General features: G+C 40.2%; 1 protein-coding gene across 1 annotated transcript in view; it reads right to left on the bottom strand.

Annotated features, from left to right (window-relative positions):
• Positions 1-541: 541 nt before the first annotated feature.
• Positions 542-26,403, bottom strand: part of acsl6 (acyl-CoA synthetase long chain family member 6) — a 47,417-nt gene continuing 21,555 nt past the window's right edge. The window contains exons 5-21 of the mRNA XM_069665687.1: positions 25,285-25,386; positions 24,640-24,739; positions 23,653-23,831; positions 21,415-21,447; positions 20,065-20,116; positions 15,946-16,019; positions 15,672-15,749; positions 10,968-11,102; positions 9,892-10,026; positions 8,741-8,836; positions 8,333-8,405; positions 5,199-5,287; positions 4,720-4,836; positions 4,466-4,609; positions 4,262-4,363; positions 4,088-4,159; positions 542-3,169 (exon numbers count right to left, since the gene is read on the bottom strand). Of these exons, the coding sequence (XP_069521788.1) occupies positions 3,029-3,169; positions 4,088-4,159; positions 4,262-4,363; positions 4,466-4,609; positions 4,720-4,836; positions 5,199-5,287; positions 8,333-8,405; positions 8,741-8,836; positions 9,892-10,026; positions 10,968-11,102; positions 15,672-15,749; positions 15,946-16,019; positions 20,065-20,116; positions 21,415-21,447; positions 23,653-23,831; positions 24,640-24,739; positions 25,285-25,386 (1,722 nt within the window). The 3' untranslated portion in view covers positions 542-3,028. The remainder of the gene's footprint in view (positions 3,170-4,087; positions 4,160-4,261; positions 4,364-4,465; positions 4,610-4,719; positions 4,837-5,198; positions 5,288-8,332; positions 8,406-8,740; positions 8,837-9,891; positions 10,027-10,967; positions 11,103-15,671; positions 15,750-15,945; positions 16,020-20,064; positions 20,117-21,414; positions 21,448-23,652; positions 23,832-24,639; positions 24,740-25,284; positions 25,387-26,403) is intronic.

Here is a 26,403-nt window from a genome sequence, read left to right as displayed (position 1 = left end):
ATTCTTGGTAAACTTGGTATGAATTCCAGTATGTTATGTAAGTTATGACTTTTTATTCATAATTATGACGTTTTCATCTCATATTATTTTTAGGCCATAAAATGACTTTTTGGTTCATAATTACAGCTTTATTTCTCAATATTATGCCTTTTATCTTATCATTTTTACTTGCGGGGAGGGGCTACTTACCATTTAAACCCCTGAAAAGCTGTTCCATCCGTAATTTTTTTTAGTTGAATTTAATTTTGAAAGGCTCTAAAGGAAGTCGTGGTATTCTAGTGTAATCAATGCACACATGGCTTCACAGCCCTCTAGTGGTCAGAACGAGTAATTACAACAGTTCAGACACAAAAAATGTAATTGTCAATTTAAGGATTTTTCTTCAGAAGGCAAATGAACTCTCCTCCCAGAGAGCTGTTCAGTTTTTCTCCCACCAGATGCTAGGACTCCAGGAAAACCTTTCAAAATAAAATCTGTTTTCAAACTCTATTGAATACATCATTAAAGAAGAAACAAGACACAAGTTTAAAATCATTCCAGAATATCTTTTATTTCATTGCCCCTGTCCTAATGCCCACCCTCCCTCCTTCCTATTGCTGCACTCAATCATTACAAGGATATGGTGCTGATTCCATTTTACAGCAGAATAGATAAATAAATAAGTACAATTCATCTCACTACACGCAAAAAGAGAGAAAAAAATCCATTCAAACCATTGATTTAATAAATATGCTTACATCTAGCTGTCCTCATTTATGTACATCCACATTGTTTATGCTTTGGGACGGTAATCAACTTAAAAAGCCTATACATTACCTCTACGTGTAAACCCTCCAAAAACACGGTTTTCTTTTGTTTAAAAGTTGATGGTTGTTCTATTTTCCTTCAGTGAGTGAAATCTTCAGCTTTGCCTACGTTACAAAGCCTTGCACTAGCAGCAGTGGCTGTGGGCAGCTGCATACATCCTGCTTTTTAATGGCCACATAAAAAATAATCATCTTTTTCAAGTCGAATGCAATCGGTCCCAGCATTACAGGGCAAACTGCATGCATTGCCCTGAGCTCTGGTTTTGCATTATTTCTTTTTTTCTTGTTACCTGACATACTATTTGTGCAAAGATGGACATAAAGAAAGTTGTGATTGAACCAACTGCAAGGTGTGATCTCTAATGATTGTTACAGTGTGGCCAGTCCTTCCTATAAACAAGGAGCATGCATGCTAAACTGCTGATCACAGCCACGTAGAGATGTCTTAATGAATGAGTAAATGCAAAGTGTAGTGGTGTGGCTCAAACATTCAGATGCTCTACATGAAACAGTGTGGACAGCAGTGGTTTAAAAGGCAGGGGCTATTATTCTCCCAACCGTATTATCTTATTCAGGATGTGTTTTTGGTTTAAATGCATAAAGTCTGGGTTGAACACAAGTTGAATCCTTGTTGTTTGATGAGGGGAGATTTGTCAGGCCCTGCCTCATGGGACTGCTGTTGTTCGATCAAATGAAAACAAACCATTTGCCACTGAAGATAAAGTCCATTTTCCACAAGGTGTCAGCAGTATCACAGCTCTAGACATCTCCTTGAGCTACACTATACACAAAGACATCACACTTGCTGTCGTACAACTGTGGATTTACGCTGTGTTTGGCTGGTGGGTTTAAACTAATGTAGGAGAGAAGAGAAGCAGATTGACAGGAAGTAGAAATAAATGTTCAACGTAAAAGTGCTGATGAGTTTCTGGTGCTGGGGACAGAGCATTTGAAGTTTTGTTTGGATGGATAGCAGGAAACAAAGTATGGAAGATTTTAAACACATTAATTTAAATTAGAGAACAGAAAGTGAAATGCTCACATTGTTTCATGTATTTCCTTTTTCTGTATAGTTACAGTGTGTGAAGAAAGAGAAATATTTAGCTTTTGTCCATTCACAAATAGTTTGTCATTGTGATTCAATTTTCCATGCCACACTGAGATTGAATCACAACTAAATAACAAAGGGAAAAAAAGTTAAGAGATGTAGTGCATTTCAGTGCTGTGCAGCAACTTAAACACTTGTATATGCCACAACAATCACTTGTCCAATCACAACATGGGGATGGAGTCATGAGCTGTGTTTATCGCTGCTATAAGAATACAGGATGGATAAACTTGTAGCAGGACCAAAAGAAAAACCTACAGTAGGTTTCTTCTGGTAGTTTTTCAAATTTAGCTATGCGTTTCGTTTTTATAACAAGGCAGACAGTTACAGTAGGCGGTCAGCAGACTTTATGTTATGCTTTCAGAAATGTATTGAGACTGTAGGGCAAGTCAAGCTATCCAGCTTGCGGTCGTGTATTAGCATTAGCTTAGCCTCTTCTATCAAATCACTTAGTGCTTACTGTAAGCTAACACAAACTGTCATCACATACTAAGTATTGTGCCAAGAATTAACCTCAAAGTGTATGAAGGTAAAACATCCTTCAGCTCAATACATCCTTTTAAACTACATGGCTAATAGTAGCTTTCTTCTGGCAAGCTAGCTCACAGTAAATCTGTTTCAATTTCAAGTTAAAAGCAATGTTAAGCCCCGCCTACTCTCCACCCCAAACGTGTAGATTGGACAGTTGATTCTTTCTCATTTTGGTATTAACAATTTTTTCATTTTAAAATAGCCAAAGCTCTTTCGCACCTCTAATGAAGGTGCTTTGTATTTTATACAGGTGGAGCTATGCTGCCCTCTGCTGGACAGCCCTGAAATGCACTAGCAGTAGTTAAATCCTTTTCCTTTTGACATATTTTCAATGTAATTATGCCGCAATAAAGGCATACATCCAAAGGAAATCCCCATAACAATGTGTATTGTATTTCACCTTCTATCTTTGATTTAATTTGATTTATGTATTTTTAGTCTTCCATGGTACGGCCAGTTTTTGGCTTTCTCCCCCAAAGCATTTTACTCCGAAGGTGTCACATCTTTGTCCCACTGCAGGTCAATGGTCAAAGCAGATCTTGGAGTTAAGATGCTTGAAGGAGACACAAGATCTTTCCAGCCTTCACATGGAGATGCTGCTGTAGAGCTGGTCGATCTTCCCCTTGAAGAACTCCTTCAGCTCCGGTCTCTTGGCCTTTAGCGTCGGGGTCAGGAGGCCGTTTTCAATGGAGAACATCTCGTTGTGGACGTAGATGTTCTTCACCTTGAAAAGGAAAATGGAAAAGAAAGAAAAAGGTGTTGAATCTGTCACGGTTCATGTTTAATTTTATTTTGAATCATTCTCTCATGTCTGTTGTCTGTGTCATGTTTCCTGTGTTTTATTTTGTCAACCACATCTCGTTTCAGGTCACTTCACTTCCCTGTGTTTCCCACTCCCCTGAGTACCTGCACCTGTCCTAATGTGTTTCACCTGTGTGTGATGGTCTCCCCCTCCCCTTGGGTATTTAAGTCTCAGTCTGTGTCTTCCCCAGCTCCAGTTTGTTAGTCTTTGTATTTCCTTCCAGCATTCCCTCTCATAACTCCCTGTGTTCCTTGTGTATACTGACCCGTTTTGGATTTTTGCCTGCTGGCTGTTTTTGCTACCTTTGCCTCGCTGAATGCCTTTTTGTGAACCGACTTGTTTTTAATTAGAGACCACTGATTGAACTTTAACCTGCCTCTGAGTTTGCATTTTGAGTCCTTGCCCTTGTGGTTCAGATGTGACAGAATCATAACAAGATTATTTACCTCAAATGAGTGCAAACTTCTTTGGTTATATAATTTTAAAAGGAGACAAGAACACAAGTATTTTACACTAAACTACAACTTTTGTGCATCATAACAAGAAATGAATTGCTGAAGTCAACATCGCTCATATTGCCAAAGATAAATATGTTTACAATTTTAAGTATAGTCACAGTATATCTATAAACGGAGTAGATAAACTGGAGTAATATTTGAACCCTTTAAAGACTTAATCACACAGACCTTTCTTACTGTACTGCTGGCATACATACAGTCATATTGCTTTAAGAACAAGGTTATTTTAGATATTTATCAAAGATAATACCAAAAAAAACGAAGGTATTTTAAAAAATATGCTGTCTTCCCCTCAAAACCAAACATACAACGTGCTTCCTACCTGCTCAAAAGAGTGGAGGCCACTGGCCTTGCCCAGACGCACCAAATCTTCAAGGATCGCCTTCTTCAATTCCTGTTGAAAAGAAGGAAGTTATCTTTAACAGATTCTTGAGTAGTTTCAGCATCTGTGCATTGTTAACTGTGTTTTAGAGCTTTTGACCCATGTGCCACCTACCGTGTTTTTACAGAGGTCCTTGTAGGTGCCTAATATGCCCTTTTTCTTGGCCCATTCAGGCATGACTTCAGGGTCAGGAACCACGATTCCCACCAAACAGGACTGGAGAGATAGAAAACAATATTTTGGAGTTAAAGTTTGCTTATTTAGAATAATTAAGGTCTATAGGATGTAACAATGCTGTGTGCGTGTCACTATCCTTACCTGCAGGCTGTCTCCGTGAACATAGAGTTGTGCCACAGGCTGACTCCTGATGTAGATGTTCTCGATCTTCTCTGGGGAGATGTACTCGCCCTGCGCCAGCTTGAAGATGTGCTTCTTCCTGTCAATAATCTTCAGTGTGCCATTCTGCAGGAGAGGAGAAACAGGGTGAAAAATGTGAAAACAATGCATTATGCTGTGTAACATAAACAATGGAGTCTGATGTGAGCTGTGAGCTGTGAGCTGTGTGTACGTACAGGTAACCATTTGCCGATGTCTCCGGTGTGAAGCCAGCCGTCTGCGTCCAGCGTCTCGGTGGTCCTCTCTGGGTCTTTGAGGTAGCCCTTAAACACGTTTGGTCCCTTCACACAAACCTGGATGGAAGATAAGATGGAAGAGAAGAAGAGAAGGGTCAAGGTAAAACATGTACACTATATCTCCGGTGAAAACACAGGCCTGAAATAGTATTACCTTTTTATTCTTATAACTAACGTATGTTCTTATTTCATAAAGTTTCCCGCTGAAAACATCAAAATAAAGAAATCCCTCCAGCAACAATTTTTTTATCTTTTATCTGGCACTTGATTCTGTGTCTTGGCATTTAAAGACAATTATGTGAATGACAAAAAATTCAGTGACAATGTAAAAAGCTTAAAGTTTTCTCTCTGACATGAGTGGATATTGTAAAGAACAACTTCGTACATATGTATTATTCTCTTGAAATCCCGTCTCTTACCTCTCCTTCTCCCTTAGAGGCAAAGTAGTTCTTATCAGGAACATCCACCAGTCGGATGAGGTTACACGGCAGCGGGGCCCCGACGTGACCTATGGGGACAGAACAAGCAAAATACTGAAACTTTTTTTTTCTTTTAAGATTATTTTTTGGTCCTTGTAAGCCTGTAATGATGAGAGAACAGTGGATAGTGTTGGAAGCAGGGGAAGAGAGAAAGTGGGATAACGCGCAGCAAGGGGCAGAGGGTGGGAGTCAAGCCAGAGGCCACCGCACGAGGACTGTAGCCTCTGTATATGAGCCGCCAATTTAACCGCTGAGCTAAACCGGTGCCCCAATATAATTAAACTTAACAAAGCCTCTTCTTTTGTACTTTTATTCACAGCTTCAGTATTGGTTACTAGAATATAGTGATGATGAATGGATTTAAATCTTTTATGTACTCAAAGCGCAACAATATGCAAATTCCTATGATGGCCATATAATTAAGCAATATCACATGAGAGGGAGGGAGTTCTGAATATCATGACAGCTGTGATTCGGTTGTAGGCACGAGGCAGCAACAATAACAATCAACAACAGACTATCTTTTGTTCCACCAAATGAACTAGTTCCACAACTTAACTGAAACTGGACTGTTGTTGCCAAGCAACCCAAACATTCTCCTGCACTCTGCGTCTACAGGTTACCACAGATCAGCTGTTTTTCATCATGTACATGTATCTGTTTGTTTTAATTTATCATCAACCAGTGAAATAAGAGTCAGCTGTGTGATTCAGAGGCACCAGCTTGATCAATGTAGACATACACGGCCTTCTGTAGTGTTAATTTACAGTGTTCAAAACACCCGGCTGAGGCAGAGTGATACACAGAATGAAAGGTCCCAGTGATGTTGTACTCTATATAAGCACTCAGATTACTTGGTCGGAAGTAACTATTGTATAAAACTGAATAATCTTTTACCTGGACATATTTGCTTAAATGGGTTAAAAAGATATTTCAGACTTAATGTGTTTGACATCAAAAAGAAAGATAGAGAGAAAGACAAGTTTCAAATTTATTAAGGGGACATATTTTAGCTATGCAATCAATTTCTTATTTTTCTGATGCGTTTTTGAATCACGTTGGTGAAGTTTGTTTCGTTTAAAAAATTGTATACATATTTTAATCAAATTATTTTTCGGAGCCTCTCCTTCCTCCTGAAACGAACAAGATGTTTTGCCTTGCAAATGTTAGACCTTAGCCACGATTGGCTGACAGTATTTAGAGTGACTGCGTAGCCCCTCCTGGGATCCCACCTGGGAGAGCGGTCGCACTGCACTGTCACTCCAAAGTTTTAGAAAACACGGCTGTTCTCAGCCTTATATGTACGAGCCAAAATCGCCAGGAGGTATTGGAATCATAAGTTGACATCTTGACAATATCCATTTCAAAGATATGGCCCCTTTAAAGACAATTCAACCTTGTCATGCAATATCAGAAGTGAGCGGTAGGGGGTGATGCTGGACTGCATATTGATGGGAGTCAATACAGTGAGTGTTATCTAACAGTTTTAAAACTGCCCCAGCTGCATGCCAGGCTGGAGCATATATGATGTACAGTAGGAAGTGTTAAGTAACCTTTATACTGAGTTCATTTTAGGTGAGAGGCTTTTTACTTATACTCTGCACAGCCAGTATACATTTTATTTGTTTCACTGATGCAAACAAAAGAATGAGCTTGAGGAATTCACATCTGGCTGATGACGACTACACTGTCTCAAAAACTGCACAAGCTGCTTTGGTCAAAGGTCTTGTTTGGGAATATATTCCACATGAAGTTACACCCAGTACTGGTATTTCAGAATAAGGCTTATGTGATTCTGCATTATAATGCAATTAGTCATTTGGTGCTTTTGACTGCAAGGTCACACTTGTGTACACCACAGCTGCCAGGCTTGTAAAAGACAGTAATCACAAGCCAGTGAGTTAACTTGTGCTACAGTCCACATGCTACATAAAAAGGGCAAACCAGCCTGTTATTATACCACAAGTAATTAACAGTTTATTATAATTTACTTAATGCTGCTAAAAGGTTTTAAGGAAGTATAAAATTATCAATGAAAATGTCTGGAGCTTACAAACATGATTTTAAAAAAGTTCCCTTTGCTGTTAAATTATATTAAAGTGACCAGAATTTAAATGCTGACTTCATTACCTTCAACTCGACCTGCTCTGAAGGGCTCAAAACAAGTCAATTTTATCAGTGAATTTCATAAGAGATAAAGACGCTCTCTGATGTTTCAGCCTTCTTTATACAAACATCAGTGTAGTTAAAGCTCCATACAGAGCAGACAATGACATCTTCTTCAGGCTCCCAGTAAGAGCAGAGAGGCGCTGTCTGGGGATATTTTAAAGCTATTTCCTCTTATTCATGTTTGTTATTATGTATTCTTGCATGACGGTAGTTGGACTGGCTGAACAAAAACATCAAATGCACATGTATGCTTTTATTTCCTGTAAGGTGACCTTGGGTGATCTGAAAGGCGCCATCAAATAAAATTTTTTATCATCATGATGCCAACCTGCTCCAAAAACAGGTTCTTCAGGCATGTGGTAGGATGCGTTGCAATAAATACTTCTATATGTTATCTAAAAGACATATTTACTTGCTTTTTATACACAGTTAGAATAACACACAAATGTGCCGTATTAAAACAGGTTCATTTTGGTTTAACTGGTTCTTAAAAGTCTAATGTCTGCAGAGAAAAACACTTACACTAAATCTTTATGAGTCGACATAATTGCATAGAAATTATTCTGGAAAATTACTATCAAGGCCAAGAGGGTAAACTGAACAAAGCAGCTCTCTTGAAGCTTAACAGGCATTTATGTCTTTTATACCCTTTTGTTTGTGTTGGGAATCCCCTAAGCAGCCTTTATGACCGTTAACACTGTGGCTTGACAGCTGCCTCTACCCTGTCTCTCTCACTGCCTTTCACACCTCATCTCTTCTCCTCATTGACATACAGCCTCCTTCTCACTTTTGCCCGTTTTTTCCCCTCGCTGAGTGTGATAAAAAAAAACAAGTTTCTGAGCAGTTGCTTTACTATCTGAGTGGTCTCTTCTCTTTGCTTTCTGTTACATAAACATGTCGCTCACCTGGAGTCCAGTCTCCAGGTGTGGTGAATGTGCAGCCAGCTGTGCACTCTGTCTGGCCGTACGCCTCGTACACCTGCACACAGACACAGACATGTTGAGACGGTTGTATAAAGGATTTGGGTTGTGAATTTGTACTTTAGTGCCGCATGTATCCCTCCATGTATTGTATTGTATGCTGGTTGCACACAGCATGTATCTATCTCTGTGAGGTCCTCCTGGCTTCAGGGCTGTGTAATGGTTGTGTTCGGAATAAGGTTTTGGTTAAGGTAAAGGCCTTGGTTAGACATGTAGGTGTGATGGTTTGAGCCTAGAGAATTAATTATGTAAATTCAGTTTCTGAATATGTGTCTGGTGTGCGGTGTGCGGTGTGTGTGTGTGTGTGTGTGTGTGTGTGTGTGCGTGTCTGACCTGGCATCCCAGTGCTGCTCTGAGAAATCCCAGGACACTGGGTGAGGTAGGAGCCGCTCCTGTTATAATCATCCTCAACCTTCCTCCCAGGCTGGCCTGTACAGGGAGGAAACACATCATTAATACAGTCATGTGTTATGTTTTTCTTAAAGTAGTATTTATAAATATTTTTAACTTTTAACTGTTCTGTTTTTTTCGGATTTAGGCCTTTCTTATTGGTTTAAGTCATTTAAATACAATTTAAAAAAACAGCTCACATTCGTTTGAGTATTTTACTCTTTAAAAATTATACCTAAAGATGTTTTTAGTTTTACTTTGGATGTTGTTTTTAAGTCATGAATATTTGAAGTAATAATCTTGAAGATTTTCATTTAAATAAATGTATCTATCGCCGAATGAGGTAAAACAATGGTTATTGAGCCTATGGCCCACTGATGAAAGCCTTTGCATTTGCAGTATATAGTATCATTATACACTGGGTGTCTGTGGTGGCTTTCGTGGAAAAAATCACAAGCAGCGCCCAGTTAGTGACGCGTTTTCCATCACCCAGCAGTGTTTGGTCTGCCAGAGAGGGTAGGCGGAGCTAAGCGGGTGCTTTTCTGGTCTCTGCAAGTGTTGCGAGTAAGAAGAAAAGGTGGATGACTACAGATACAACCTCAAAAATAAGTGAAAATCCAAAGAAAAAGAAACAAATTGGACGCTTGGATGAAGGCAAACAGTCTAAAAAGGAAAGCGACTGCTAGCTTGGAAAATCAAGAGTTACAACCGGAGCCAACCGTGGACGTCACACATGCGACACTGTCTGGATATCTGGGATGTGTGATCCCGCAATTACCGTTTATCGCCATAGGTGCCGCCAAAGAGAATGAAACTGAGATCTTTGAGATTATCACTTTAATTTTATAAAGACATACTGTACTCATATACAAATACTAATAGACGAGGAGCTTTGGGGGCTTTGAGTCTATATGTAAATTGCAAAAATTAGACTGTTAAGACACCATTTGAAGCTCGAAGAGTCCATAGTTCAGTTACATTTGTTATTATGTTGAGAGGCTCTGGTGCATGATAATCTCCCCTCTTCCATTTCCATATTTCAGTGAAAATCTGTACCAAAAAAAGTGTTAGTGGCACATTTAGAAAGTGTTTACCTGAATCTTACTGAAGAAGATTTTGTCCCAGATGCTGTCGCTGCGAATGATCCCGCTGCTGACCTCTGCACCTTTTCTCTTTGCTGCGAAGTTGAGCAGCCAACGTTTCAACGGGCTGTTAGCCTGGCTGAAGATCTGCAGAGGACACAAAGACAGAATAATATGAACATAATAGTTATAAGAGTTATTTAAATAGCACTTGAAATACATGAAAAACAAAATTATAAAGTGCTTTACTTGTTTAAATCAAAAAGATACATGACTGAAGGAAATAAAATCATAAAATTAAAGTGATTCAGAAAAAAGAAAACAACAAACAAACTTGTAATATATATGATGAAAGGAAAGATTTTTAAGATCTTTGGGGGGCTTTTTATGCCTTTATTTGAGGACAGTGGATAGAGCCAGAGAGAGTGGGGATGACATGCGGCAAGGGGCCGAGGGCAGAGTTGAACCCGGGGCCGCCGCCCTGAGGACGATAGCCTCTGTATATGGTCGCCGATTTAACAGCTAAGCCAAACCGACGCCCAACAAAAGGCTTTATGGAAAATAAGTTATGAGAAGTGATGTGAAATATGTCACTGATTCAGCAAAAATACACAGCTGGGGACATTCCCTTCCCTAGCTCTCATTGTCAAACAAAAATTGTCATTAAATTATCAGGAAGGAGGTAACACCACTCATAGGAACACCACTCTGATTTATCTCCTCACATGATTCCCAGTGACATCTCTCTCACAATGTGCAGGTTATGCAACAGGCATTTCTCAGGAAACCAGAGTTGAATTGCATTAGTCAGAGGAGAAACTTGTCTCTCTCTCTCTCTCTCTCCGTAAACCACAGCTACAGCACTAGATGCTAAATATCTTTACATGACTCATGAAAGCAGCAGGAACCAATTTCATTTGACTTTCAAACCACAAATCCCTGTCAGCATAGGTGTCCAAACAAAGCACAGCTGGTTCTCTTCCAGAGAAATTCACAGTGAAGCTTCAGGATTTGCTTCATTCGCAGCAGAACAAGCGAATACACAAGAGCTTCTCTGAAAGTTAAGTGTAAAAAGCTGCTCGTCTCACCTTGTCGTACATGCGGTTGAGGAGGCGAGGCACCACAGGGAAGATGGTCGGCCGCAGGGCCTTCATGTCGTCTGGGAGCAGACGGATGTCGCCCTGATAGAACCCGATCCGTCCTCCATGGCAGTACACCACAGACTGCAGACACACACACACACAGAAAGAGAACTGTTAGCTAAAATTAAATAAAAACAGTAATACAAATTCAAAAACAATAGTTTTAATAGAACATTTCTGATATATTAACAGTACCTATATTTACTGTAAGTGCTTGTTGGGCATTCATGTAACAAACCAGTCCATGACATTCTCTGTAAAGGTTAAGGGTTTTTATTCCCACACGAAAGAGGAACCTTACCTGTTTCACACTGTGATGCGTGAGAAAGCTCCTTTTAGATATATATTTTAATCTGAACACTAAATGAGCTATAATAGATGGTGGAAGAAGATTCTTCACTTTTTGAATAGTTTCGAGTCCTGGTTTGAATGTAGGGGGCCTTTCTCTGTGGAGTCTGCATATTCTTGCATGCGTGGGTTCCCTCTTGGTATTCCTGGTTTCATGCGCGTTAGGTTAATTAGTGACTCCTAATTGCCCGTAGGTGTGAGATTGTCTGTGTCAGCCCTGAGATTGACTGGTGACCAGTCCAGGACAGGTTGTACCCCGCCTGGAATTGATAGGCTCCAGCCCCCCTGCGACCCTGAACAGGATAAGCGGTATAGATAATGGATGGATGGCTTTTTGCCTTTATTCGATACGATAGTTGAAGATAGGCAGGAAAGGTTGGGAATAGAGAGTGGGAGATGATGCACCAAATGATCGCGAGTCTAACCTCGTGCGTCGAGGACTGTAGCCTCTGTACATGAGGCGCCTGCCCTACCTACTGAGCTAAACCAGCACCCCTAAAAGGAACACCTTCTTATCAGAGTATCAAATTAAAAATATTGTTATGCAGTAAATGAGCCCATGTATGACTTGTAGTTTGATGAATCATGATGAATCATGGTGAAGAGATCTAACATAGACTGAGATGAACTCACTGATTGTTTTGGAAAAACAAGTCACTCTACATGCCGAGACATGACTGCTCTGTTTTGCACTCACACAGTATAGGAAGTGCTCGCAGGGGATTAAGTCAAATAAGTGGCAGAAGTAAAGACTCATTATTCAGCAATCATCAAGGAAACTGCAACTACTCCCATTTTTTATCTCAGGGTGGTGGGGAGAGAGGGAGATACCGTATGGGAGGCGCTGCTGAATCAACTCATCACACTTCTCTATTCTTCTCTTGTGGCTTTAAACTCCATATTCGACCCTCTTCCTGTTTCCGGAGCTGTTTGAGGACACAGCAACATCACAAGCCCCGCCCTCTTTCCCACCCCTTTGTTTGACAGCGCTACGTATACGGTGCTGTGTGTGCATGTATTTGTATGTGAAGCCTCTTGCTTCTACAGTGTGATCTGATGTGCAGTTCTCTGGGGAACTTAGGTGGTTTCCTGTGTCTGAGTCTCACGCCGTTGACAATGTTGCTGCAGGCAAAAAAAGCGGGCATATCTAATCTTATGTAACCTTATGGCTGCACGACACACACATGGCACCTAACCCCCACACGTGACGGTGCACACTTTATCAAATACAGACACCTAACATTGATAAAGAGTTGAGTGGAGTCATTAGCAGAGACAGAAATCGTCTCAGCACAACTTCTTTCAGCTGTTCAGTTTTAGATGTAACATTTTGTGCCTGAACTTTAATCAGTGATGAAAAATATGGTGTGAAAAGAAAGCACCAAGAGCCTTTCGATTGACATCCTCAAACTGCCACTCTGCCTGAGGTCTGTTTTATTGGCTGTCAACATTTGGTCAAAATAAAAACTGCTGATGTGAAACTACAAATCCCACTGTGGAGAGCCAAAGGGCGTCCAGCATGTGAATGTTTGAGGTTCACTTCAGTTTTTGTTCTCAGTTCTGTTTAAGAAACATCAAACCTTGAAAACATCAAGGGGCCAGCTGTTCTAAATGGAAAATCTAGCTTTTTTTAAACCTCATTCTTCATTTTTTCTAAGCAGGGTGGGGTTCAGTTGCAGCCACTTTAAGATCTCCAATCTACAAATGCATCTGGATAAAATGATAACAAGAACAAGAATTACTGTCTCGCGGTTTCATGCTTACCCCAACAAGTCAAGCTACAGTTGATATTCATCAGAATGAGTGACACAGAGTGAATACATTACCTCTCTAAAACAAAACATCATAGGGAGGCCTACACTGAACAGGAGAGGTCGCAATACAATCACATACAGAGGGAACATGATGCCAGAAAACATCTCGCTCTTGTCTGTCTCTCAGCTGTCTGACAGACGTGAATATATAGTAATCTTTACCTATGATCACCAAAATTCTGTCAAGTAATTTTCAGCATATTTTAAGGTGTTCCCTCCACTTTTTCGGTAAACAATAGCTGTGTCCAAATCCAGGGGCTGCAGCCTTTGAAGGAGGCGGTCTATGGAGGATGCGTCATTCATAGTCCGCGTGGACCGTTAAAGCCGAACTGAAATGAGACGGTCTGGTCTACCCTTGCGTCACCAAATGCTGCTCCTGTCACCTAGTTAATGGGTAGCTAGCGGGCTAACTATCTTGCATAACTAATGTCACGTAACTTAACCTATTAGTTTGAAAGATAATTTATTTCAAGGGCCCTTTCGTTTTTTTAACATGTGTATCGCTAGCTATTTGATATAGCTGAAGCCAAAAACCTTTACATTTAAAAGTGTATCCCACGGCCGGGTAAGAGTCCACCATCTCATTTGAAATGGCGCGCAATGAATCTCAGGATACGTCGGGCCATTAAGGATGCACCTGATGGATCCTTTGTGGTCTGGGATCTTGTCGGCCGCATCTGAAGGAGCCCTCAAATTGGGACAGCCTTCAACGCGCTGCTGTGCCGCAATTGGCCTTCAAATACGCCCTTTGAAGGATACAGCCCCTGGATTGGGACACAGCTAATATGTCATTACTTTATCATTTTATCTATTAGACATTCTTGGGAAAGGGTGTTACAATTAACATATTAAATCTTTAGTCACCGTGAGATCACAGTCACCTTGACCTTGATGGATATCAATCCATCCATTACCTATACCGCTTATCCTGTTCAGGGTCGTGGGGGGCTGGAGCCTATCCCAGCTGTCATATGGTGAGAGGCGGGGTACAACCTGGACTGATCACCAGTCAATCACAGGGCTGACACACAGAGACAGACCTTTAACCCTCACACTCGCACCTACGGGCAATTTTAGAGTCACAATGAACCTAACGAGCATGTCTTTAGACTGTGGGAGGAAGCCGGAGTACTTGGAGGGAACCCACGCATGCACGGGGACAACATGCAGGCTCCACACAGAAAAGCCCCCTACGTCCGAACTGGGGTTCGAACTAGGAACCTTCTAGTTGTGAGTCGACAGTGTAACCACTGCACCACTGTGCAGCCCATAAGTGGATGTTTGAGATTAAATGGAAAATATTTCATCTTGGTGTTTGTGAGATATCAGGATATCAGTATATATGGACGACGCTCTGATGGACAAACATAAAACATAACTGCAGCCATGCAGCCAAAGCTGTTACCATGTATGGAGGCAGAAAAACCACCAAAAACAGGAATGGCTGAGATTCAATGCAGGATGGTTAAAAGCAGACCTGATGTTTCCTGAGTGTGTTTATCTTACTGCGGTTTGGTGAGGTACAATGAAGAGAAGGTGACAAACTGACAGGCGACCTTAAATAATCTGATGCAACCATTACTACTTTCTTCTTTGTGTGCTCCTAATATAACTGCACATGTGTGCATGTTTTCTTGTATCTCAGGGGAGCAGTTGGCCTTGGCAGGACGGAAAGCCGGGGAAAATCCTCTGAACCTTGGTTCAGTTTGTCATCCTTCTCTTTTTAAGTTTCGTTTTTAGAAATGTTGTGGGGAATGTTGTAACCTGTAGATTTCTTACACAGCATGTAAAAATCAGCCCTCTTGGCTAAAATCCGGGTGACAAATAAAACCTGATTACTTTGACAAATAGGTCTCTACTTGGGCATGTTCACAAGACAAGCATCAGACAGGAAACATTTTCCTTTGGCAGGAGTGCTCTGGGATGAATGGAATTAATATCTCTGTTTTCTGGGTAATACTGAAACTGAAAATATAGTGGTGTTTGTCAGCTGAACAGTAGACTCTTTGTAAATTCAGACCAACTGTGCATGCTTTCATTACTGTGCCTGTTGAAAAAAATTTCCCAGAAATACTAAACTGCTGGATTACACTTAAATATGCCACCTTCGGTTAAAAAAATAGGGTAGGAGTTACTGTAAGGGAGGAATCTGGTTTGTCACCAGATGCAGACAGTTCTCACAGTAAATGTGTGTGTGAGCTTCAGGGGGCTTTGAAATGATGCAACACACACAGCAGTTGCTGTAAAAGCCACAATTGGCATTCACCCATGGAGTTGGAAAACGAAACTTAAGAGATGGAAAGAAAAGGGAGACCAGATCCTCTCCCTCCCTTTCCCACTTCTGCTTCTTCCCTCCCACACACTAAATAATGTCAAATTAACGCCCACATTCAAAGTCATGCAGCACACACGGATCCTGTGTATCCTCTGCTCCCACTCAAAAACACACACGTTCCGGTGGTCACAGATCTTAGGTCAGCTCATTTACCTCGATCAGTCTCTCAAACATGTGAGCCAGTGGCAGGAAGGAAATGAGGCAATCGTCTTGGTTGGGGAAAATGACTTTCTGCAACAAAAAAAAAACAGAAGGAAGGGAACAATCAGATGACCTGCAACATGGGGACTTCATGAAGATACAGGCAAAAGTTGTATAGTAAAATAAGAGACAGAACTTATTGATCATTTAACAAAGCTAGACATGTTTATTTAGGATCATTCAATGTTTCCTGGGTAAAGGACAAAAGAAAAAGAGGGACACTCACGTCTGTTACTTTAAGGAAGCCTGAGAAATCTGCCACCACGTTCCCATGGGTGAGCATGACTCCCTTTGGGTTTCCTGTGTGAGCAGACAGAAAAACACACGTATCACAAAGCTGAAACTCCCCTCACCTTCCCGAGGATCATGCAGACATCCAAAGGGGAACACAAAATAAATCAGACGTGGAAAGCCAAACCTGGCCTTGCCAGAAATACTTGGAATTGGATTCATGTCTAGACTGATTTGTATAGACAAAGGAGCTTTCACACACTTCAACTCCAGAGGTGATCGTGTGTTTGCAGGAACAGTCTCTGGAACAGTCTACCCCAAAACATTAGGTCTTCTGAATCCGTGGTCAGTTTTAAACTGCTGCTAAAAACCCATTTCTTTAGGTCAGCGTTTTCATAAATTCTGTCTGTCTGTGCAACATCCTTGTATGTGTTTGAATGTATGCTAATATGCTACTTTCAGACATATATTTGTGTATGCATGTTGTATTTCTGCCTGTCTGTCTGTTTTACATGCGCACTCTCTCGTGTATGTAAAGCACTTTGTAACTGTGTGTTTTAAAAGGTACTATACAAACAAAGTTATTGTTAAATAAAGTTATTATTACAATGAGGATTCTGTTGGCTGCTTGTGTTGAGGGAGCAAAATATATTATATGATTTACAGTAATGCAGTAGGTTTGTAAAGTCAGTGTTCCAACTCGTTTAATGCCTTTTTAATTGTTTTCTTATTTATAAAGTTTAAAACCTGTATTAATGGACACTAGCATGAGCAGTATGGACAAATATTTTGTATAAAAAGTTAAAAAAAATACAGCTTTTCCTAATTCTAAAACTCTCTAATTTCATTTTAAAAAAAGCATCTGCAATAATTGATTTAATCCCGTTTGATATCCAGACTTTTAAGACAGTTACCTTCCCTTTTGATATTGAAAAAATGCATCTTTCATAAACATTTTACTTGAATTATCAGACTTGTTTTGAAGCTGTGTTTCCCCCTTAAGTGGAGAGAAAGAAATGTCATGTGAAAAAACAAACAAACAAAAATCCCTGAATGACACTTTTTTGTGTTAGGCAATTTCTACAACACTCTAAAAACTACCACTATTTTACTCAGTTACAGTAATCTCAAAGGTCAGTCCTGTTTATACCCCATGTTTCATGTGAGGCAATGACTCTTAAATAATGTGTTCCTCTTTCAGACTTCATCAGGAGTCATCTGACACCACCCAACCATGTTGTTATTGGTTCAGCCCTGAGCAGATGTTGCAACACAGACGGAGGGAATTCTCGAGAAATGCACAGCTAGCTGTGGAAATCTCACCCCGTGTTGGGGAAGGCTGCATGTTTTTCTCACAGCCAGCAGGTGGCAGCGTTTACAGTTGACTCTTAATGTGGCTTGTAATCTGACACCAGCGTGTCCTCACATAACCTCACTTTTGTTCCCTTTCCTGTTGGTGTCAGAGCTGTTGGACAAGACCTCCCGAAAAAGCAGCCGTGCTTCCTCACTCGCATACCGTATCTGTGCCACACTTTTTGGCTTGTCAGGACATGCAGGGGAATCAATGCAGAGTGGACAATTGTGTAATGAAAGAGGTTAATTATCCCTTTGCTTTTAAGTAACTCTGCTACTGTGAAGAAACTGGATTGATTTACAGTAAATGCTTGTTTCTCGTCTCCCCTTTCAGAGTATTTGATCCAATAAAGCATTGTAATCTGAGCAATCGGAGACTTTCTCTGTTGTAAATGCAAATTTTTAATGTGTTATCATTCTTGAAAATTTTCAACAAGAGAGCTCGACCTTAAGAAATCCTCTGTGCTCCTGAGCATTTACAGTTTTTTTAATGGCTGTGGAAAAAACATGAATCAGTTCGTGAATTAACATCTCATATATGCCTTTTTAAAGTGCAAATTAAGTGTCCAAAAAGATGCTAAATACATGAAATATGCATCAGTGAACCTCTTTGTTTTAGCATTGTTGTTGATTGAATTTTTACCAAAAGCAAACAATGTCATCATAGCTTTTATTTTCAGAATGAGTTGTCCAAGTCTGAACTGGAAAACTGCCTAAACCCTTCCTCAGACTGTGTCCACTGAGTCACAAAGGATCAAAAGATCATCACACACAGTGTTATCAATGCATAACCTGATTGGTGAACTTTTTAATTTTCGTCTTCTTAAAAACCCTTCATTTACAGGAAGTGCTACTTATAGCCACCAGCTGCATTATAAGAATACCATCATTGCTTTGGCCTGGAAAGGAATTCTTTTATAATGTTGTGACTGGAAGAGGTGTGTCGTCTGCAGGCTGTCAAACTTGTCAAACTACTGATGCCAAATACATGTTAGGTAAGTCAAAATACAATATTATTATATTTTAGATCAGTTAAAATCAAAGTGACCTGTCCACATGCCTGACCTCAGCAGCTGCTTCTTATGCATTCACAAAATCCTGATTAACTCTGTTTTATAACTTGTAAATGCGTAATCAACCGGGAGAAGAAAGAATGTATTTATTTATGAGTCAGAGCAAACATTACTATGTGACTACAGTTAAATGGAGCAGTATCAGGTCAGTGAACTCTGTTTATCAGTAGGCTGCAGAAGTCAGAATGTTTGACGTTAGGAAGGGAACCTTGTTAAGGTGTGGTTTTCAGCTTGCAATATTAGGGCATGCACCAAGCCAAGCCTAGATGACAACTAGGCTTGGCATGGTGCATTGTGGTAAATATTTTGCACAGGAATGCAGATCCTCACGAGAAACAGTTTAATAGAAGTATAACACAAATTTGGCCTTTGTAGCTACTCAGTGGAACAAATCTGATGATGCCACATTTGTTTTAGTCTATCCCCACTTGTCTTTTCATATTTTACATTAAACTTATTTTACTTTTTAGTCTTGCAAATGAGTTCTTTATAGAGTGCAATATTTCTGCTTATTTATTAGTACCATGTGCAGTATCAGGAGCAATATAATCTTTTCTTAATTATTGTCATTCCCTATCTTTAAATTCAAATCTTCTGCAATAGAAGTTAAAAACTGTCAATACTTTTAACTGCCACCATTACTTCCTGCCTACTTCTGTGAATAACTAGTGTAATATTGTTTTTCCTTTAGGCACTGTCTCTTTAACATTAACCCATACACTTAAAGGTATAATAAGTAGGATTTTCCTAAAAAAATATAATATAGACTTTTACAAATATAATATAAATCATCACTTATGGGCCTCTATACATGTGTGTTGGTCAGTGTGTGTGCAGACCCTTGTGAGACCCTTCCCTCTGCATCCATTCTGTTGTTTTGCTTTGCACAGGACATTTTCAGGAGGGGTGTTGTTGTGGTTCCCTGAGCCAATCACAGCGTATAGGTGAGTGTGGGAGTCATTCAAATTAGCAACTGGGCCCCATTCAGACCGGAGAACATGGCGAAAGAGCGATGCAGAGTTGGCCTTCTTTCTGTTGGACAGGTAGGTGCCTCAAACCGGGTAGGACAAGCTAACCGATGGTTAGCATGCTACCACAACCTTTGGGATTACTAAAGTTCTATCTTATCTTAAATTTCTAACTACAGTCTGCGTTGTTTAATATTTGTTATGTGAAGCACTTTGGGCTGCATGTATGCATGAAAGGTGCTATAAGAATACAGTTAAGTTGAATTGAGCTAGCTGGTTAGCGCTGTCACCTCACAGCTAGAAGGTTTGGACGAAGTGGGCCTTTCTGTGTCGAGTCTGCATGTTCTCCCCGTGCAAAGACATGCTCGTTAGGTTCATTGGTGACTGTGCGTGCGAGCATGAAAAGTTGTCTGTCTCTATGTGTCAGCCCTGTGATTGACTGTCGATCAGTTCAGGGTGTACCCCGCTCCCGCCCAATGACAGCTGGGATTGGCTCTAGCCCTTGACCCTAAACAGGATAAACAGTATAGATAAGGGATGGATGAACTGTGTGATGAGCTCTGGCTGTAAAATGACAACACTTAATAGCTTAAGGATATAAGAGTTACTGATAGCATTGTTAGCCAGATAGCTGCATCGACTTTGCTCCTGAATGACTGTGTCGTGATCTCAGCTCCAAACAAAATTAATTTAGAGACACATAATTGAGAGAGTTGTTACCTGTGGTTCCACTGGTGAAACACACAATAGACAGGTCGTCTGGTACTGGTGGCTGTGGAGAAGGGCATCAGTCAGATGAGATTAACATGCAACTTATCATGACATTAGCTAGCTTTTTTGACACCAACCTGCACCAACAAACACAGCTATAGAAATTTAAACGTTAAATGTTTTCAGCTGTCGCTCAGACTGTTGAAAGCGATTCTTTGTTTGATTTTAATCAGAGAGATAAAATTGGCAAAGCCAGCTAATACCAAGTAGCCAGAGGGTTGGGTGGAAATTGTTAAGTGTCAGTGTTAAGTGTTGTATCTGTAAACACCAGCAAAACTAGAATGAAGCCAAAAGACCTCACATGACACATACTGGTGCTTCATTTTTGGCAGATGAGCAAATGCAAAGCAGGAACAACCAGCTTTAAACATGTTCGTTCACATTTACATCAAACAGAATCGACTCATCTTCACTCATATTACAGTCAAAACAAGAACAACGGTCTGAAGCCATGCTAGTGACTTAATCATTATAATGTATCTATATCATGGATGCATGGACAGCATCCAGGTGTAACTCCTGGGATGCAGCCCATTAAACGTTCATAACACAAAGAGTCATAGTTGACCTTGTTTTCAGTTGGAGGAGTCGTTCTAACTATTTTAAAGGCGCCTCCCTTCCGGTAAGCCGGGCCTATGGGTAAATCTACTTTCAGATCCTTCACTTCCTGCCCTCATGTATTTCCTGCCTGTGTTCTGCCCCGCCATGATTGTTTCCAGCCATGTCTCATTGACTTCCCCTCACCACAGTATTTAGCATGTCTCCCCTTCCTCTGTGCCAGTTCGTCTTTGTCCTTGTGTCAAGTGTTACAGCCTTTTTTTCCCCTTTGTATGACTATGTTTGTTATTTTGGACTTTAACATAGCCTCTTCCCTTTTGGATTTTTTTGTTTCTTCTGTGCCTTTAAGGAATATCTTGGCAAGTAAAGACTGTGTCTGAGTTGTGCATTTAAGCCCTAACACCTGTGGTCAACTGTCATTACATGCCCGGGGGGGGGGGGGGGGGGCTTTTGCTGCAATTCTTCAAATGGCCACCGGGCAAAATTGGAAGCAAGGCTGAGCAGTGGCGCCACAGCCAGGTCTCAACAACTGACTGTATGTACTGCAGAGTCTAGGGTCTAAACACATCCATGGGCTCTACTAAGCTATCATGGGGCTTTGTGCAAAATTCTAATGTAGCATGTTAGCATTTTGTGTGAGCTTGTGACTGACTTACTGATACATTGCATGCTGCTAACATTGCTTAAACTGTTATCCTGTACATCCTTTCCTATGTATAGTGAAATTTGATTCATACTTACTACAGGTTTTCTGTGGTTCTCTCTGCCCAGAGCCTGTAAGAAAAAACAACAAGATAAGATCTGTTATTGTGGGTCACTGTTAAACAACAATTTAATAAATGAAGTCCTTTTCTTTTAAGCCACTCAGTAAACCAGATGAGAAGGATGATTTCATACACCTCAATGAAGGTCATCGTCACAGAAAAATGACGAGTTATGTACACACATAACTGTCAAGCTGCTTTACTGTAATCGTCCTATGTTTCTGCAACTCATCACAAGAGCAATGAAACCCCTTTTTTATTTCAGCATGCAAAATGTTTTCATCCTTTCCTTTCTTTTTGTCTTTACAATAGATTCACTAAGAAATCTATTACCATGTTAAAGCCACTCATGCGTGTGTTTGTTGTGGATGTGCTAATAGAGCCTGACAATTTATAGGAATTGAAGAAGCAGTGATGCAGTTACTGTAAATGTCATCTTGAGAGGGCAAAACATCACATGTTGGTTTTAACTGTACTTTGTGTGTGTGTGTGTGTGTGTGTGTGTGTGTGTGTTTGTATTTGTCTTTGTGAATGCCTAACCCTAACGTCACATATTTAAGTTTCTGTGCTGCCACATACAGGTAGATAAACATCTTACCTAACATGCCTAACAAACTTGATCTACTTTGATCTTGCTCAGACCAAATCCAAACACTAGTTTGTTTTGACTTTCTATAATAAAACTTCAGCCTGTGTAGAGCCGAGAATCTGAACTGTAAAAACAGTATGGCGCCACCACAGCCATTACTATTGTGGCACAGTTTAAACAACCTGACACTGAGAGGCAGGGCTCGAGGGTTTGTGTTTACCACGGATACCATGTCTACCAGTTCTGACATACAATTTTTGAAGAAACAAAAATGCTTGTCCGACATCCACAAGATTAATGTGAAAAGTTTTATTATACCTAATTTGCTAGTCCATGATTATTAATCTACGGAAGCCCTTAGCGGACATGCACCCATACATTTTATTTACTCTGTTCTCCTGTAATAACAGGATCTTGAGAAAACAACCAGGAATAACTCGTTATCACAGGAAAATGGAGTAAATATAATGTATGGATGCATGTTCGCCAAGGGCTTACATATTGATCGATAAACTTGCAATTAGTAGTAGCAGTAGTTTTTTGTGCCATAGACCTCTATAGCTGTAGTTTATTTTGAGTAAATTCCACAGACACTCTCCAGCTCAGACAATATTAGCTTGTACACAGAATCAATGGCTGAAAATTGTTCCTAACAAATGCCCAATGTACTTCTGGTTGTGTAACATTTGCTAAGACAGTCCAGTGCAGCTGTTTTACCAAAGCAATTAGGCCTTTACTAAAATGAAACTATATATAAGTGAACCATCTTGTAACATAAACTTCTTGAGTGGGACAAAAAGTTAATTACAAATCAACCATCCTTAGCATTTAAGCTTTTATAGTTGTCTAAATCATATATGTAGCTGATCTCCTGCTGCAGGGACCAACTTTAAAGTAAATAATTCAGATACTCTTCAGTGTTTGTGTGTACTCTTACATGGGAGATGCTACCACAGCAGTGGCAGCAGGTTAGCGTTTGTCACCTGAATACTCTAAAGAGAGCTTTGGACAACTATAAAAGTTAAACCCTTACTGCCTATCTGGAAACAAAACAAGATTTGTAGAATATTTAAAAGATTAACAAACTTTCACACTGTGTGTTAAATTAAGGAAAAGTGCCAAAAGCATTGAATTTTTAAGGAAAAAGGCTGACTTTAGCAGACAACTACCACAGAGAGCATGTTAAGCTTTGCTCTTATGAAGATAAATCTAGACAATTTCAGTATTTTCTTGGCTCTGTGAAAGAAGCACCTGACTGTGTGTGTACTGAAGGCTGTACATAAACTGGATAACAACTTGCGCCATAATCTGACACATAGCATTTGTATTGTTAATTTTATTGCAATTATATTTAATTCTGAGATTCATATTTAAATCACCATTTCCCAGCATTTCTCAGCATTTTTATATGTTATCTTTATTTCTTATTTATTGTATATAATGCACATACTTGACATATTTCTTACTTGTACTTATCTTTCCTATATTTCTACATGCTTCTCTCTGTATCAGAGCAACTGTAATGCCCGAACCCCCCCATGAATAAAGTATTTTTGATTCTAATACTGACTCTGGGGGAATTAGTTTTGTGTAAAATATCAGTTTCCCTGCCCCTTCATGTCATACCTCGACTTCCTGCATGGCCTGTACGTGGACACCGCAGCTCTTGCTGAGCTCCACGAGGGCAGAGTCAAAGGCATCCATCAGGATGATTCTCCGCAGCCCCGGAGTCTCCTTCCTCTCCACGTTACCCAGAAGCACCTGAGCTTTCTCTACTTTGTCGCAGATGACCGTGGAGATGTCCGCTGGAGTGACACAAACACACAAGAGCACACGCACCCTTGTGTGAATATCAACAGAATAAGAAACAAAAACAGAACAGAAAGATCCAGATAGAAAGCGGGGATTCAGATGAAGTGTGACACAATTCGGATTTATAACAGTTTAAGATGTACAAAACATCAAAAATGATCTAGTTCATCTTTTGTTTTAACTTTGGGGCAACTTCTAAAATCTGAAATGACCTATCAATGATCACATTCAGTACAGTGTAAGGATCCATAGTCTCTGCATAGGCTTAGCAATCACCAATCATGCAGCTGTGGTTCATTTCAGTACAAAAATAGACCAATATAATCACTGTTTGTTACATGAATGGCCCCAAAAGACATACTTGCAGCAAAACCGCATTAAGACAGTTTCTTTGACTTTTTTTAATCTTAAAAGAAGCTTTTATCCCAAACCAGGAAGTGCTTTGTTGTGTGTCATGGCTGAAATAACAACAGTGCTCTCAGTCACCAGTAAGGGGAGCTCTACTGCTAAAATCATATGCTTGATTCATGCTAATAGTTACAGACCCAAACTGTATCTGCAGTAAGGAAAACCTTAAAAGTTGAATGAGGTAGTGATTGAACTCTGTAAGATAAAGTAATTTATCAGCAGGCTTCATTCATGCAGACAAATAAAAAGGATTGTTGGTCAAATGTACATCCCAAACTCCAAACTTCGTAGGTTTTAGAGGAGATGATAATGCCTGAATAAAGCATTGTGTTTGTTAGCATGGCTACACGTTAGCATGTGTAGTTTTTCTGTGTCTAATGTTTGTGTTCTTACCAGTGTTAATGATGAACCGTATCGCATCTGGGCCCAGTGTGTCGTAAAGTGGAACCACCACCATGGAGTAGGTGTAGCAGGCGAGCTCTGAGATGATCCACTGAAACCACACAAAAGTCAGGGGTCAAAGGTTTTGACATCTTTGTACCACGTGTGTATCTAATTTTAAGTCACTTTCTATATTTTTCAAGACAGAAAAGGTGAATATGTGCAAACAAGGGAGATTCGCAGCGTGAAAAAGCTAACAGAAGTGTACTAATCATGTGTGAGTGTGTTTAATATCAGTGAGCTGTGTGAATGGAACCATCTGTAAAACTGTCTGTGAAGGTTCTTAGTCATCCAGGTCAGGGTAATTCTCTGTAACCTTCAGAGGCTTTTATTTCTATATTTCTCACTCCATCCTCCAGTCAGTTTAGAACTGACGAACTGAAGGAGTCTTTCGGATAAGAGGTGAAACATCTTCAAGAACTTTAACCAAGTCCAGCTGCCTTTTGGATTAAGCTTCGACTCATCTGTAAAACTGTTCACATGTTGCCTGTGAAAACAGGTGTAATACAGTGAAGTGACAAACGGAGAGAGAGAGAGAGCAAGAGAGAAAGTTTGAATAGTTAAAGGAAAGAGATTTAACAAAAGAGTGAGCGTCACCTCTGGCCTGTTCTGGGCGAACACTCCAATGAATTGGTTGGGGTTGGGCTGGCAGCCCTGATGCAGAAGGCCTGAACCCAGATACTCAGCCCGGGCCGTCACCTGTGGATGGAGTGGGAAGCAACTGATTGGACCGGGTGGTTCACACACATTTCTTGGGAAACAGTTTTGTAACTCTTTAGCTAAATAAAGGAACTTGGTAATCATTTATAAAAAATGGAAATCCTAGTTTGTCTTCGTCATAGCATGGGGTTTATTTTCTGCCCTGCTTCAGCTGTAAAACACAATAACAAACAAAGGTCATCTTCTCAATTTGTAGCCTATTTTGCAAACTTTCACAGTTTTCATTTCTGGAGAAATGTATGACCCTCTATGATGTAAACTGCTGAGTTGCCAAAATGTCATCTTCTGAAGTTACCATGATTGTGAAAGACATCAGAGCGAGGTGGATTTGTGTTGCTCTGCTTAGACAACAAAGAAAGTTGCGCAAAATCTTTCACAAGATCTGTGTTACAGCTGAAGATAATTTTCCAACGTGGATTTATTGACTTTTCTGGGAATTACAGAGTCATGAATGAACAAAGAACAGCCACCTCTCCTGTAATAACCATGGTGTCATTAATGAATGTGAGAGGTTGCGTCATAAGTTCCAAGGCACGGCTTATTGCAAAGAATTCCCCACCAACTGAAAGCACAACTACTGCCATGACTTTCCTGAACATCCGGTTATCTCACATGTTCAGGGATTTGTTAGAACCTGAAACTGCTACGAGGGAGCTTGGAGAGTTTTCCATGCCAGCGCTGCCAGAGATGACATCAATGTATACTGAGAGGTGCTCATGTCTGGCATCTAACTGCAGCAGATCAATCAGGAGAAGACGTTTAATTTTCTACACATGGATACATGTATGGCATATGTGCGGTTGCTGATGCGGTATATGGCCCACATATAACTCAATCACCTCTTGTGCTACAGCTGAAATTGACCACTCGACTATATTACATTTAATCAAGGCTGTGTAGTTTATATGGGTCGTAAAGGTGAAGCGATAAGTTTATATTTATTCTCCTAATTAAAGAATTGTACGGAAGCCTGAAGCAGACATGCATTCATACATT

The sequence above is a fragment of the Semicossyphus pulcher genome, unplaced genomic scaffold (genome assembly GCF_022749685.1).
Source record: "Semicossyphus pulcher isolate SPU_LCO1_2020_fin unplaced genomic scaffold, fSemPul1.0.p SCAF_10, whole genome shotgun sequence".
Taxonomy (NCBI): domain Eukaryota; kingdom Metazoa; phylum Chordata; class Actinopteri; order Labriformes; family Labridae; genus Semicossyphus; species Semicossyphus pulcher.
Note: the sequence above shows the minus strand (reverse complement) of the source record. Positions and strands in the feature narration are given on the sequence as shown.